Below are 14,918 nucleotides of genomic sequence, written 5' to 3'. Positions count from 1 at the left end.
AAACATGGCTTTATGTGCTGTTCCTTGGTCCGTTCTAATTGGATGAGTGTAAAAACCACAAGTTTGCTCGCGGCGGTGGTGGTTGTCGAAAGATTTTGACGTAAATTATTCGTGTAGTAAATATGGCTGACGAACTCAATGTTGACAGTCTAATTCACAGGCTTTTAGAAGGTAAAGATTCATTTTATTGTTTATTATGGTGTACATTTTAGTAATAAGACTAAAACTTTAACATTCAAAATAACATATCAATGTTCTCGTGCTGTTTGTTGCGTAATTATCACAAGTATGTAGGTATAGAAACGTCAAACTCATAAATAAATCGATTATCCTCAATTCTTATCTGATTCCACTTTTGATGATCGTTTGTCAAAGATGCTGACGGCTTATTTCATTGTCGCAAAGGGATGTTCTTATAGAATAACAATCCGATAACCCAGCATCACTTGTACTTTTGATTATTGCTGATGTCAAATTATATGGAACACTTCCTAGGGCTTATTGTTATGCTTTGTTCGCATTGTATGTTACTTTACTTGATTTAAACATGTTTATTTCACTTTATTATGCTGCTTTTTGATGGGTTACAACAGTATTCAGAGTGCAACAGGAAACAGCAAGGCGGAAAGGGAAATTCAAAGACATCTTTTCATCAGAATGTATGGTTATCTGCATAGTTCTTGGCCACAGTATTGCGCTAGATATGTTTGATTGATTTTATTCTTGCGTTTGTATGACCTGACAAGTGACTTGTTCCCATACAAAGACATTTTATGTTTCAGTTCTTTCTTTGCAATTTAATCTAGATTCCAATCAGGCTAAAAATAACCCATTCTATGAACCAAGTAATAACGTATGTATCACGTGGGTTGTAAGTGTGTACTGCCACAGACTTCTGAATGTTGCCTTGTTCTTGGCTACAAGTTTGGTGCCAATTATGTCCTTGGCGCTGTTGGTACACTATATATGTACCAAATTAAACCGGTAACATAAGTGATTATTAGTAAGGGCATACAAACTATGATTTTTCTTTATAATTTCAATTACTTTAGCATGTGCTTACAACAGTGGTAATGTGTAATGCTTTGATGAAACCCAAGTGTATGTCCGTTAAGTATTTTTCAAATATGTTAAGCATTCTATACCTAGAGTGCTGATAATAGCATGCATTGTAACTATGAATATTAATTATTTGTGTATGAATAGTTGAAGGTCTTGCCTGTAAATGCCTATTGTTGTAAAATTGTCTTCTGGCTACACTATAATATGTATATGGTAATTCAGCCTGTATTGTAATCTTCACTATTGTTGAGTCTATCATTGATATCTTGAAACTGTTATCTGTCATATCATTCATTGCTTCATCTTATTGACCATTAGTATCAAAATAGGTTGATCATAATCTACTTTCTCAAGTTCATAATGAAACATTTCAAGTGCATTGAAACATTAATTGTGGGACTAACAAATTACACAAGTTGTATGTAGCCAATTAAATGCCAGCCGTTGTGGCAGGCTTCTTTGTAATCCAGTTAACACCTGTTGTGTAATGTTGTCACAGTTCGAGGATGCAGGCCTGGGAAGACGGTTCAGATGTCCGAGTCGGAGGTGCGTGGGCTGTGCACCAAGTCTCGGGAAATATTTCTGCAACAGCCAATACTACTGGAATTGGAGGCACCACTAAAAATTTGTGGTAAGGATTAGCAATTTGTACTTTAAGCTTTTATAAGGCAGAGTGAATAATTTTCCCACCTGAATTTGAACTTTAATTTTTAGTGATAGGGTTTAATATTATAATAATTCCTGATACCGTTATGCCATATAAAGGGTTAATAATATCAAGGTCTGTTCAAAGTTTATTATATTACACACTTTTTGTTCCTAATACATAATTAACAATTATGAATAAATTTTAATTGTTTTATATATTGAATATTATTATTATTTATTTGTGTAGTTTTATTATTATTTGTTTATTGTTATTATTTATTTATTTAGTTTATAAGTAAGGTTAGCATTTTTTTTATTCATTTAATTTTTTTTTTCTCTGCATCAATTCTAAGTATCTCTGTTGAGCCCTATGGTTGACTGGTAGAGAATGCCATTTGGCATTAAGTCCGCCATTTGTACATTGTTGTATATATTTTGTGCAATTAAATTAATTAATAAATATTGGCCCTTGACTTAATTGATCAAATAATAACTTGTTATTTTTTGTGTATGGCAATTTCTTCTACATAATTATACATTAATTCACTTGTATATAGTTCTATTTATTGTTTTAGTTGAAATTTAGAAAGATTTGTAGTAAGTATAGCTAAAAGAACAGACATAGAGTTAATTGATTTTGTATTAATTAGGAGTTTTCAAAGCATTTTAAATATAACTAGGCTGGTCATGGAGGTCATATTTTCAAGTCGTTATAAAATAGTCCAAGTGCCCTTGTCAATTAGAATGAAAATGCATGACTGCATACATAACACAAGGTCGATGGATTAGAAGGCTGAGAAAGGAGGCTTTCTTTACGCTTCCGCGGACCTCGTGCATGAACTGTGGAATCAGTTGTGTGTGTTTGGTGTGTACGCAAATTGCGCTGGCAATACGAACACGATTAATGTTAGGACACAACACAAATACCTAATATATGCAGGACATAAAAATCGAATGTGCTAGATAGTCTTACATTGACACCATCTTAATCATGTTATCCATTCTACATTACAGTACTGAAGTCGGCCAAAATAGATTTTACACCTGTTCTCTAACAGTTTGCATCTGGTCTGCACCTTTCTTAAAAACAACTTTAAAGAGCATAAATTAAGACTTTGTTTATATATAGATGCTTGCTAGCGCTCTTGAAGGCTAGTAGAGTAAACAAAGCTATTTGACTAGATTATTATTTGCTATTTTTAGCATATTTTAGTATTAAATCATTTTACACAAACTTCTATAGACCTAGATATACAGACCACGCAAAAACACCTGCTTCGAGAGCCAACGTTTTGGTTTTGATACAAATACCTGTATATCATCTATTAAGTACATGTCTGTGAAGACTTCATAGGTAGTCTTTGATTGAGTTGGTATTTAGGTGGTATTATTTAGAAGTGGAAAAACGTTTTCTCTTTTTGTATGGACGATCATGTGGTATACTTCACTTTTAATCAGGTTATAATATTAACTGAAAATTGTTGAGCATTAGACTTTTCGTTCGTCGCTACATCGCGCACATTATCAAGGAGCAGTACTGACAAATCCGCTACTTTTTTTTAATACTACGTCGGTGGCAAACAAGCATACGGCCCGCCTGATGGTAAGCAGTCTCCGTAGCCTATGTACGCCTGCAACTCCAGAGGAGTTACATGCGCGTTGCCGACCCCCCCAACCCTCGTTGAGCTCCTAGTATACTTGGCGCTAGATGTCAACTAACAAAATAATAAGCGTTTTGGTAAGAAAACTGATGTATGGAGTGAGCACTCTAATATGCTTATTTATTTATCTATGACTCAACTGATGACTGTAGCACAAAGTTATTTAGCGCGGAATTTAACGTCAATGATAAAGTAAAAGACTAACGAGTGGAGTTTGTGCATGTTTTAGACGTACCTTTGTGTGTTTTTTTTGTCGGATTTATACTTAACAGCAGCACTCATCTGTACATGTATCTGTGTTTTGAATTAAAACACATTATTCCCACTAGTTACCACCAAATTGTTACCAGGGAAAAAAAATCCCAGTAGTACCAGTTTGTTAAGTGGAATATGACACTTTTGAATGATTCACGCTAGACTTAAATCGACCGGGATATTAACGGGTCACGGTTTATATCCCGGTCGATTTAAGTGTAGTTTACTGGAACACTAATCGACATATCATTATTTATGAAACCAACTCGGTTTGGTGGCTACCTAACTACTGGGATTTTTTCCCCAGATGTTACCCCTGGTAATAGGTGGGAGAAAAAACCCAGTGGTAAAAACTTAATTGGTGGTAATTAATGGGAATAACCCGTTCAGATAGGTGCTTTATTTAAATATAAATCCGTCAAGAAAGTATACACATAGGGACATTAGGAACACCTCTTGTAGGAACTTTGTTGACTATATGCACGTCCACATGAAGGTGACTGGTGGCTACTGGCCAAATTAGTTATCTAACTCACAAATAATGCCAATGGTGAATGAATGCCCGCGAAATTTTAAATGTTTGTCATTGCGCCTGCTGTCATCGCCTTTCATTCCCTGACACGCAATAGCCAAATACGTAATTGTATTATAATAATGTAAGTGCTAAGTTATAGGTAAGAAAATATCATATACATAAGAAGGCAAGTAGAGTCAGACCAAGCTAAGTTGGCGACGATTTTGATAACCCATCCTGTGCAAGTGTTAATTAAACTTCATAATGTCATAGAACTTTGACGTTTAAAATAGCACTTGCACTGCCTACGCTATCAAAATCGCTGCCAACTTATCTTGGTCTGACTCTAGAAGTGTATTGATTAGATAGTGCACTAACCAGCCAAATCAGACCGGCTAGCCTGACATGCGTTCTCGCCTGCGACTCCATACTCTACTTGAAGTCGCACTAGATGTATGGAGTCGCGGGTGAAAACGCTAATCATGCTAGCCGGTCAGGCGACCCTTTATGAAACGTCAAGAATGATATCTTAGGATGAGAAATAAAGACCGTGATATCACAATAAATTCATCTCCTTTTTAAAGTTTTTGTTGATTTCAAAACAATTTTAAGCATAGAAACACGTTTATGCTGATTTTATCTGTGTAATATTTCATGACTGATTTGAAACTATTTTTCTAAGGTAAGAACCATATTCTAATTATTCTAACTTTTTTAGGTGATATTCATGGCCAGTACACAGATTTACTACGTCTGTTCGAATACGGGGGCTTCCCGCCCGAGGCCAACTATCTCTTTCTCGGCGACTACGTAGACCGCGGCAAGCAGTCGCTGGAAACTATTTGCCTCCTGCTCGCGTACAAGATCAAATATCCAGAGAACTTCTTCCTTTTGCGAGGCAACCATGAGTGCGCTAGTATAAACCGCATTTACGGTAAGTGTTAAAGAGAAGTCACGTTGTCTGACCCGATGTTCGGATGGCCTTTGGAGAAAAACAGTGGCGAGAAAAAGCTATATAGCATCAAGTGCTTTTATTTTTGCATTAACGCTTTCTTTTGAACATCAATTCAATTTGCACTTTTTTACTTTTGGTTCATTATAACAGTCGTATCCGACTTCCGATATCGGTTCGGGCAATGTGAAAATGCTCTTGCTCTGTTTATACTTACGTAGTTGTGTTCCGGAGGCATTCATAATTTACGTTACATGGTTGGCACAAAAAAAGCCTAGGAGGTTGGTCTGTGATGGTTGGTCTACAAAGTGTGACTGTGGCAAACTGGGTGGGGATGTGACAGGGTAAACAGTCGCTGGAAACATTACATGCCTCATGCTCACGTACAAATTAAAATATCCAGAGAACGTCCTTTTGCGAGGCAACCATGAATAAAACGCATTTACGGTAATTGTTACTCTTGGCGTTCTTACCGCGAACGTAGAATATAAACCTCTATCACTCGATTACTAATGCAAGTGTGATTGAGAGACAGATAACGAAATTTAGTTTTTCGATTTTTGCAGTAGGCCCTTTTTTATACCTAGTTGTGTTACGGGGTCATCTATAATTTATATCACAAGATTGGTCTGCAAAGTATGACGTGTTGTGACAAGAGGGAGCAGAGGTCACAAATCTCGTTAAAATTTAACCTATTGATCTCTCGGTGCGCGAATCCGGTTAGCACGCACACTGATATGACGGAAACTTTTAAAAATAACGAAACTTAAAATATCAAAATACCATTTAGGTAAATTTTCAAAATGGAATATGCTTTAATTATGAAGAAATTTTCCACATATTTTCAAGAAATGTCCCAGTTTTTTGGATTCACTGGTAAGTGTAATCATGATTATATTATTATGTTTACGAAGAAACATGATTTAATAGAACAGATAAATAATTGAAGACCCAATGTCAATTGAAGTTCAAACTATAACCTTTTTATGGCTTCTACCTTAGTATAAATGTCTACTTCGTATATAGTGTATTTTACCTTTATACAGAGGTACACACGATTAAGTCACCGCTACTTCGGGTAATTCCGAAAATTGATCATACTTCCATCATATCAGTCTACAAGGCTCATCTAGGCACTAAAAGCATTTTCTATAGAGTTTGGGGTAGAAGGTTTTGATCCTAAATAAATTATTAATAAAAATAAAACTTAAAAAAGTATAGTAATTTCAACGGGAGCCCTGCTTGGGTCATTTTCTCGCCTAGCACCTGGAAGAATACCAGTCCTTGGGCATTCTTTATCTACATATAGGTTATATATAAGACAGTGCAGGCGTGTACGGCGTAGGAGATGTTTTTCTTAGCCAATTGTGTAATGAATGCACACGCAGTTTTGACAGTGTCAGCTTTGTTTAGGTGTACTAGATGATTGTACACCTAAACGCATACGCAGGTGTACGCATGGAATCCATCGTTTGAATGATAAGTGGAGCGGCAATTCTTATATTCCACAATTTAAATCAAATTGCAAGAATATTATGTTATGTTTAGACTGATTTTTTTAAATTCTTCATTTTATTGTATTGAATGTGCAAGAAGTTGTATAATGTAAATGGGCCTTTAAACTTATTTTGAAAGACATCAAATGATGAGCTTATTTTACGTGCAAGGACATGAGGGGTAACTGCTGCTCCCATATGATTTCTTTCAAGAACTGTACCGTCACAGAATAGATATTGCATATCGAATTTTCACTGTCTAACAAAACTGTTCCTATTTGTCCCCGCCTCATGTATGGCGACGGTCACATGGGACAAAATGGGAATGCACCAACAAAACCGATGTTTGTCAGTGCCCACTGATAATTTAGTCCCTATATACATGACACGTTTTCTTGCTCTCGATCGAGTCGTCAGCCGAGCGCGTCGTAAATTGAGGCACCAGTAGCACAAATAAGACACTAGAGCGTTCGGGCTTTCTCGGCTCCGTTCGGCTCATCATTGCTCCGAGCAATTATTAGGGTGCCTTTCGTCCAGAGATGTGCTATGCTGTTTTGATACATTTGAAACGCAGCTCCAGGTACAGCTACGTTTCAAATGTATGAAAACATAGCATAGCACATCTCTGGTCGAAAGGCACCCTTATCGTTGGCACAACTTGACGTCCCTTTGCGTGCACAACCACAGAATTTTGACAACCCTAAATAACAGAAAGGGATAGCGCCATACATTAGAAAGAGACAGCATGATTCGTCCCTGAATCGCTGTTAAATTTCGGTTTTGTAGGATGTACCATTTCTGTACGGTTACTAGTACGAGTAGGTAGTTGTCATTGTGCTTTTTACACCGCAGGTTTCTACGACGAGTGCAAACGCCGGTACAACATAAAGTTATGGAAGACGTTCACCGACTGCTTCAACTGCCTGCCCATCGCGGCCATCATCGACGAGAAGATATTCTGTTGTCACGGAGGCCTGTCGCCGGATCTGCAGGGCATGGAGCAGATTAGGAGGATAATGAGACCTACTGACGTTCCTGATACAGGTCAATATTAATAGTTTTATGTTACATAAAACCATTTCGTTTTTCTTGAGCTCAGGTTTAAAATTTGCTAGTCAAAAAACTACCTCAAGTTAGATTCAAATATTGAATCTCTGTTTCGACATGTCCGTGAGACTCATAAATATAATGCTCTTAACTTCTTACTTTAACAACATTACATAACATTACAGAACATTAGCCCGGGTATTTTTTTGTAAATAAAAAAAGAAGCCTTTTTTGTGTTTTTACACTTATTACTATTTTTTATGTAGGTATGATGTAGATATTTAAGAATGTTCTTATGCGCTCTATAGCATCGAGTCAATTGATTGGGTAAAGTAAAACAATTCAATACAAATTATACCACTAACTCGTGACGAGATTTGATAATTATTTTTTCCAACAGGTCTGCTTTGTGATTTGCTGTGGTCAGATCCAGACAAGGACGTCCAAGGATGGGGTGAAAATGATCGCGGTGTGTCATTCACATTCGGCCCTGATGTTGTCAGCAAATTTCTCAATAGACATGACTTGGATCTAATTTGTCGAGCCCATCAGGTAATACGATCTTCACATTGGATGAGGATCCGCAGGCCGCAGTGTACGAGCGAGATATCGCTATATGCGTAGATAGTGCTTTCTCGCTCACACACCATAGCGGCGTGCGGAACCGCATCAGTGTGATAAGCACATAATTCTTCGTTTCAATAAGTTATATGAACGCCCTCTCTAGAGTCTGTGCGAAAAGAGAAAGAGTCGTGGAATTTGGGGCCCAATACATTCCACGACTCTTCTTTTTCCGCACAGACTCTAGTACCTAAGCAGTATCAAAACCCAACTTTTTTCTAATTCGTAGTAACGGTTTTCAGGTAGTAGAAGATGGTTACGAATTCTTTGCGAAAAGGCAGCTTGTCACGCTATTTTCCGCCCCCAATTACTGTGGCGAGTTTGACAATGCCGGTGGCATGATGTCCGTTGACGAGACACTCATGTGCTCGTTCCAGGTTGGTATTCTTGCTGTCTGGTGCGGCAAGTGCACTCCATCGGTGCCTCTACCCTTACCTACCTCTTATCTATCTTCGTTTATCTGTCCGTATTTATAAAGGTAGAGACAATCGTCCAGGAGAAACTTACCCTACCAGACTTAACATTGTCGATTATTTATTTTTGCTTTTTTAAGTAACTAACCCCAACAATCCCTTCATAGATATTGAAACCGTCTGAGAAGAAGACTATAAAAAAGGAACACTAACTTTCAATTGATGTTTTTTTACTAACAAGAAACTAACATTGAACATCTCTTCGTAAATTCGAAAATGTATGAGAAGTCGGATTAAAGTGGATTGCTTATATTCAATTGCTGACTTTTTTTTCAACCAAGCGACTAATGATGAAAATCCCTTCATAGATATTGAAACCATCTGAGAAAAAGGCGAAATATCAATACAATGGTATCAACAGTGGCAGGCCCGCCACGCCACAGCGGTCGCCGCCGAAAAAGAAATAACTGACGTTTGGGATCCAGTGTGCTGCACAGTGAGACGGATGCTACAAAATATTTGATTATATCATGTATTATAATTATTGTTTAGTGCGGTCACTGGACAGAGCCGAGTATGTCATGGATTGTTAAAATTATTTATCAATTTGCTTGTGCCTTCTTATTTTTAATTTTTATTATTAATGTGAGTGATATTAATTTATGAATTTAGTTCTACAGAGATTTCGTGGATGAGCAAGCATGATCTATTCGGCGATGCCTCGTGACTTCTTTTTTTTCGATCCCCGGTTCGACACAATGTTTGAGATCGGATTGTCCCTTATTGTGTTGTTGACATGTTGGTGCCCTAGTTAAATTGTTTTGTTGATTTTAAAGAGTTTCAAGTGGCAAGTAATTCTAAAGAAGCGGGCATTGGACTAGAAAATCGTAGTTACATTTTCACATTACATGTTTATTGAGTTGTAGTGGATCGAAAGCACATTCGCTTTGTTTATTCTGTAACTAATGTGCCTATAAATGTAAAGTATATTATTATAGGTCTCGTATAAGTGACGATAATAGTTGTTTCGAAAAGATATTATTTAAATTTGTTTATATTTAAAAAGGTCGTCCCTTAGATTATATTCTATTTCTGGTTTGACTTGAAGTATACATTTTGTTGCTTATAAAGCCAGTTGGGAAAGGAATGCTAGCTCATTGCTATCACTACGGCGGGGAGAGTAGTCCCAGTGAAATTAATGATATTTTGCACTCAGTATTACTCTTACAAAATAAGTAGATAATCTAAAATTTGTTTTGTTGTACAAATTGGCATTGATCTCCTAATTGAGGCTTTTCCCTTCACAGCTTACAGTATAAACCAATATCAGTTGAGTTGAGGTGATAAAGCAGTGTGTAGTCCTCGCAACAATAGTGCAATTGCTATATTATAACATAAAATTATATGCAAAATTTGCATTGTACAATTATATTTTTTAGCTACGTTAACAATATCAAATAATTTTCATTAATAAATATTGCTATTATAAATAATAAGCTTATTTTGTTTTATTTTCAGTTAGTTTTGCATTTAAGATAACATTTTCATTTTGTAACATTGTAGATTAATGAATGGTGTATGAACTTTTTATGTACTCTTCTTTCAAAGTATATTTTTCTCAATCATTATTATTCACTGGAAGCTTTTCTTTATCAATTTAATATTACTATAAAATTCAACTAAGCTTAGTCCTCATTTTGTGTATTCTCTAAGTAGTTGGTGGATAAACATTCACTCCAAGATTACACCTGTGTTAACTAATCAGTGTAATGTTTTTTTTTTTTATCTATTTTCATCTACATCTTAGCAAAAGTATTACTTAGATTCTGAAGTGAGTTGAATAAATACACTTATTATTAAAATTCACTGTACTTTTTCTCAGGTGTGTACAATTTTCTGAAATATAAATTTTATTCCATTAAAATGGTCATGCATTTTCAATTCCCTCGTCATGTTCCACATCAGCCCAGTTTATCTCAAGATCTGACTTGGTGGGCATAATTATTTTAATTCGCTGCTCATGGCTCTCAAGTCGTTCACTGATTTTAGAAACAGTGCTTTCGTTTTTCTTCTGATATTTGGCAACATCCATTTTCAATGCTTTGATGTATCCTCGCTTGGCAGAAAGAATCCTTTTTAGTCTGCCGACTCTGGCTTCATAATCTTTTGCTAGACCCTCCAGCATTTTCTTTTGTTTCCGTAAGTTTGCAACATCATGAGCTTTCAATTGGCTTTTGACATCACCCAGCTGAGGCCTCCTGTAATAATGAGATGAAATATGTAGAACTGAGATATGAAGGAAGTTAGTATTCTATTAAACTTTTTGATGCCAACAATGGATATATCCTAACCGCAGGTCCAATGTAAAGACGAATTTATCCTTTACAGACCACAGCAGGGCTAATATGGTCGTCTCTTTATCATTTGTCACCATGCCTGTCACTTTCTAACAAGTATGTAAGCGCGAAAGTGACAGCATAGTGACAAGTGATAAAAATGGAACCATGGTAGCATCACAGAACCCCCTACCTACCACCTACCTACCTACTTGACCAGTTTTGACACTTAGGTGACGTGGCGTCCAAGTAACAGCTTTTATTTTGACACAGTCTTGAAAAGGTTAACCCATTAGCACCCATTTTACACCCGGGTTAAGGCATTTAATCCAAGTTTCTAATACCTAACAGCATTAGAAAAATAATGGGGTAATGTCAATTTCAATTAATTAAAATAAGAAGAAAACACAAGTGTTGTTAAATTAAGAACCAATTTTGTATATCACTACTAATATTAAAATGTGGAAGCAGCGGTCTATCAAGTGTTAACCACTAGATCAGTTTAGATGAAATTTGGTACTGTGGTAGATTGAGTTCAGAGGTAGGACATAGGATAGTTTTGGTTAGGGATATCATAATGCCATTATTTTATGCAGACTCTGTCTCGGGCAGAAGCTAGTGACTAATAAGATTGAACAATATAGCCAGATTTCCGGCTAGTTAAATAGCTTTAAGTTTTTTACTCTGCAAATACTAGCATTAGCTTGATCTCTATCTCTTCACTACAAATTACATTACATGCATGCTACAGTCAAGTTCATAAATATATTTTTTTTACCTTACATCTTACCAAAGTTGTGTGACTACATTACCACATCCATACATTGTATATGTATTACAAAAACAATCATTCAGTACATATTTATATGAAAAATAGGATTATGAATCTTACCATAATTTTGTGTTTGAATCTATGTGACTATATTTTGCTTTCTGTTTCTGTAAGATTTCCATCTTCTGTGGTAAGTTTTCTGAGGCCCACATAGCATTCATTTCCTGTATCATTTCATCAAGAATTCCTTGTTTTAAACAGTTGAACATTGGCACCCATTTTACTCGCTTCATTTTTGCTTTGGGCACTGTTTCAAGAAACTCCTCATCGCTGTAAAGATAAAGCATGATTATGACGACGCCCTTACAGGTTGTTTACCAAATTCCAAGTTAGAAGAAAAGGCTTTTTGTCCAACTTACCTCACATGATTTACAATATTACTGAATTCCTTTAGAATTACAAGATTATCAAACATTACATCTGATTTGTTCATTGATTCGTTTACGTGTTGATCATCCATTTTTAGTATTTACACACAACACAAATAGCAGTTTGTTTGATAGTTTGATTTGATTTGAAACATCAAATCAACGAACACTTTTGACAGATGAGCGCGTCGCGACATTTTGAATTTCGATGTTGCCTTACTTTTTATCAATAATAGTTGCAAATTCAACTGAATCCCTTGAGATAAAGCCAGATTTACATGCATTCCGAGGCTTGTCTTCGTTTCTACTGACGGAAATGGCCTGACAGACTATATATAATTTGGCCCAGGATTGTCTCATTTCAAAAATAGAGAGAATCATACTGTCTGTCTTACGCTAGTACTAGCACCAAAAGATAGGTAAGAAAGGGATGAGTATAATTTTCCTGGTTCTTACTGACTGACAAGTTGTGTTTGCCAGACTATAATTGAAGTGGATATAATAAGAATTACGGAAGGTGGAGAATTAATTCCACACTCCATAATAATAATAATATGAACTATTTCGCGCCATAGACAGGTTGTGATATAAATAAAATCTTCGTCTTTCTCTCCTCCTTTTTTATAACATAAAATTGATGAATTTTCAATGTTTCACGGTGTAAATTATGCTCAAACACACCCACCTTGTCGATAGAAGGCGCGAAATTCAAATTTTCTATGGAAAGACAAATCTTATGGTGTGCCAGAGTATCAGCCCGATTCGAAGAATGAGATACGATAACGATAAGTTTTGGTTTATATAAGTTCTGATTTAGATATGTCGTATAATTGACAGAAGCAGCTTGATTCGGGCCACTTTCACGTTAGAAATATCGTAGATAGATCTTATTGGGATCACAGCGGAATCGAAATAAACCTCAATTTTGACATTTCGTTTAGCTATCGATCTTTTAAAGATCTTAAACGTGTCTTAATCATTCTTCAAATTGGGCCGTATATCATCTTTTTGCCAGAGAAAATCAGAATCTCTATGGTTACCTAGTTAGTGAACCGTGTGTACAGTGCCTAAACGTCGTTCTCATCTATTTTATTAGTTCCAAGAATATCCGCTGCATGCCGCTACACTTCTCTACATAAAGTGGCCCGAAATAGATCCAAGATGGCGCTAGTAGTAACGGCTTTACCGGTTTCTGTGTCTTCGCCTCGAGACTCGTACTAGCTAGTGGCTAGAGGCCTCTTTCAAATTAAAATTTTCTTTTCAAGAATTAACGATGGCATCTGACTCATCTGGGCAATACCCCTACTCTGTTAATATGAGGTAGACTTTTTAAATCCACCAGTCCAAGATTGCTGGGCTATAACCGCAAAAATCGCAATTGACGAACTTCGATTTTCGCGGTTATAGCACTGATCTCTATCTAAAACCCGACCAGAAATATATGATAATTGTTAATTAAGAGGGAGCTGTATTCTCATGTATAGGGTGACAGTTCAGTTTAGTATGAAAAATTTAGTTCAAATGAAATTCCGCAATATGACGGGTGATCATATATTACTGATCCGGCTTTACTAAAGAGCGGCAATCCGAGTCTCGCGAGCGGTAGGTATGTGGCTCTCGTTGGACCTGCAATTGCGACTCTTTGGACCATTGTTTGTACCTGCAATTGCGGTTTAAAGATTTGCGGTTAGATTTTTTACACTGGTTGATCCTGACCTTTTTTCCAAAAGTTTGTCAACCCATTACTAAGCCCCTGAGCGCTTATCGGGAAACACGAAAATCTAAGTTTCGTCATCTACCGAGAGCCGAACATATAGAGATAGAGAGGTAGATAACGAAATTTCGATCTTCGTTTTTCGCGCTAGACCCTGGTCTATACTTTAATCACATTGGCATTGGTCTTAAATAATCAATCTGTATCTCTGAGTACAAGATGCCACCAAGTATTTGATCAACCTCTTTAACACAATAAACGAGTCACAGCGAGATAGCACACATCGTGCAAGTGTTATTTTAAACGTCAAACTTCTATTAAATAATGACGTATAAATAACACTTGCACTTGCGTGTGCTATTAAAATCGTTGCAGACTTGTAATGGTCGGACTCTTGTACTACGAGCCAACGAACGCACGCTTAAGCTGCGAGCGCTTCTGTCCTGGGGCGCCCTCGTACTGATAAGGCCGGGCTTCGTGGGGCTACCCACGCTGCGAGTTCTGTGGTGCCAGGCTCCTTTGGTACACTTATACAAATATAGTCGGGCAAACTTCAATGAACAGTGCACGGCGCCTTCGACGCCCTTACACAAAAAAAAAACAGAAAAATCCTGACGTGATGCGCGCGCTTTAGTGCTTGAAGCGCCTTTGACCCTTGGACTGATAAGCTTGACATACGAGGCGCGCTGCGTGCAGGCCAGTGTCGGGCGCCTACGGCGTTCTCATACTAAAAGAGGCAGGCGAAGGCAGACGTAAAGTCCTGGGCACCAAAGGCGCCCTCAGTAGGTCCCTAATATAGTCGGGCGACGACAGGTTCCTGGCGCCTGACGAAGATTTTTTTTGTAGTCGGTTTTTAGTTATGTTAAGCCTATCGTGAGCTTTACAGTTTGCTGAGCCAATTTAAAAATCGTGTGATGTATGGAACCCTTAGAACGCGAGTCCGACTCGCACTTGGCTGGTCTTTTTTCCATAACTACTATTCCACTGTAATAGAAGCAA

The 14,918-nt window shown here is 37.0% G+C and overlaps 2 protein-coding genes across 4 annotated transcripts; one reads left to right on the top strand and one right to left on the bottom strand.

The window, feature by feature from the left end:
- Nucleotides 1–12: 12 nt before the first annotated feature.
- Nucleotides 13–10,593, top strand: LOC133525696 (serine/threonine-protein phosphatase PP1-beta catalytic subunit). Of its 3 annotated transcripts, none has more exons than XM_061862053.1 (8): nucleotides 44–171; nucleotides 594–659; nucleotides 1,562–1,693; nucleotides 4,859–5,074; nucleotides 7,441–7,632; nucleotides 8,036–8,187; nucleotides 8,499–8,633; nucleotides 8,837–8,986. In XM_061862053.1, exons 1-8 carry the CDS (start codon nucleotides 123–125, stop codon nucleotides 8,879–8,881), a joined length of 987 nt encoding a protein of 328 aa, XP_061718037.1. In that variant the 5' UTR covers nucleotides 44–122; the 3' UTR covers nucleotides 8,882–8,986. The 3 variants fall into 3 exon arrangements, with proteins under 3 accessions (XP_061718038.1, XP_061718037.1, XP_061718036.1); XM_061862052.1 differs by lacking the exon at nucleotides 8,837–8,986 and adding an exon at nucleotides 9,038–10,593 and having other exon boundaries at nucleotides 48–171; XM_061862054.1 differs by lacking the exons at nucleotides 594–659; nucleotides 8,837–8,986 and adding an exon at nucleotides 9,038–10,593 and having other exon boundaries at nucleotides 13–171.
- LOC133525699 (uncharacterized) lies at nucleotides 10,520–12,408 on the bottom strand. The gene is made up of 3 exons (XM_061862058.1): nucleotides 12,197–12,408; nucleotides 11,898–12,107; nucleotides 10,520–10,927 (listed from the first exon to the last, which is right to left on the bottom strand). Exons 1-3 carry the CDS (start codon nucleotides 12,295–12,297, stop codon nucleotides 10,597–10,599), a joined length of 642 nt encoding a protein of 213 aa, XP_061718042.1. The 5' UTR covers nucleotides 12,298–12,408; the 3' UTR covers nucleotides 10,520–10,596.
- Nucleotides 12,409–14,918: the final 2,510 nt, after the last annotated feature.

This window comes from Cydia pomonella, chromosome 15 (assembly GCF_033807575.1).
Source record: "Cydia pomonella isolate Wapato2018A chromosome 15, ilCydPomo1, whole genome shotgun sequence".
In the NCBI taxonomy this organism is placed as follows: Eukaryota; Metazoa; Arthropoda; class Insecta; order Lepidoptera; family Tortricidae; genus Cydia; species Cydia pomonella.
Note: the sequence above shows the minus strand (reverse complement) of the source record. Positions and strands in the feature narration are given on the sequence as shown.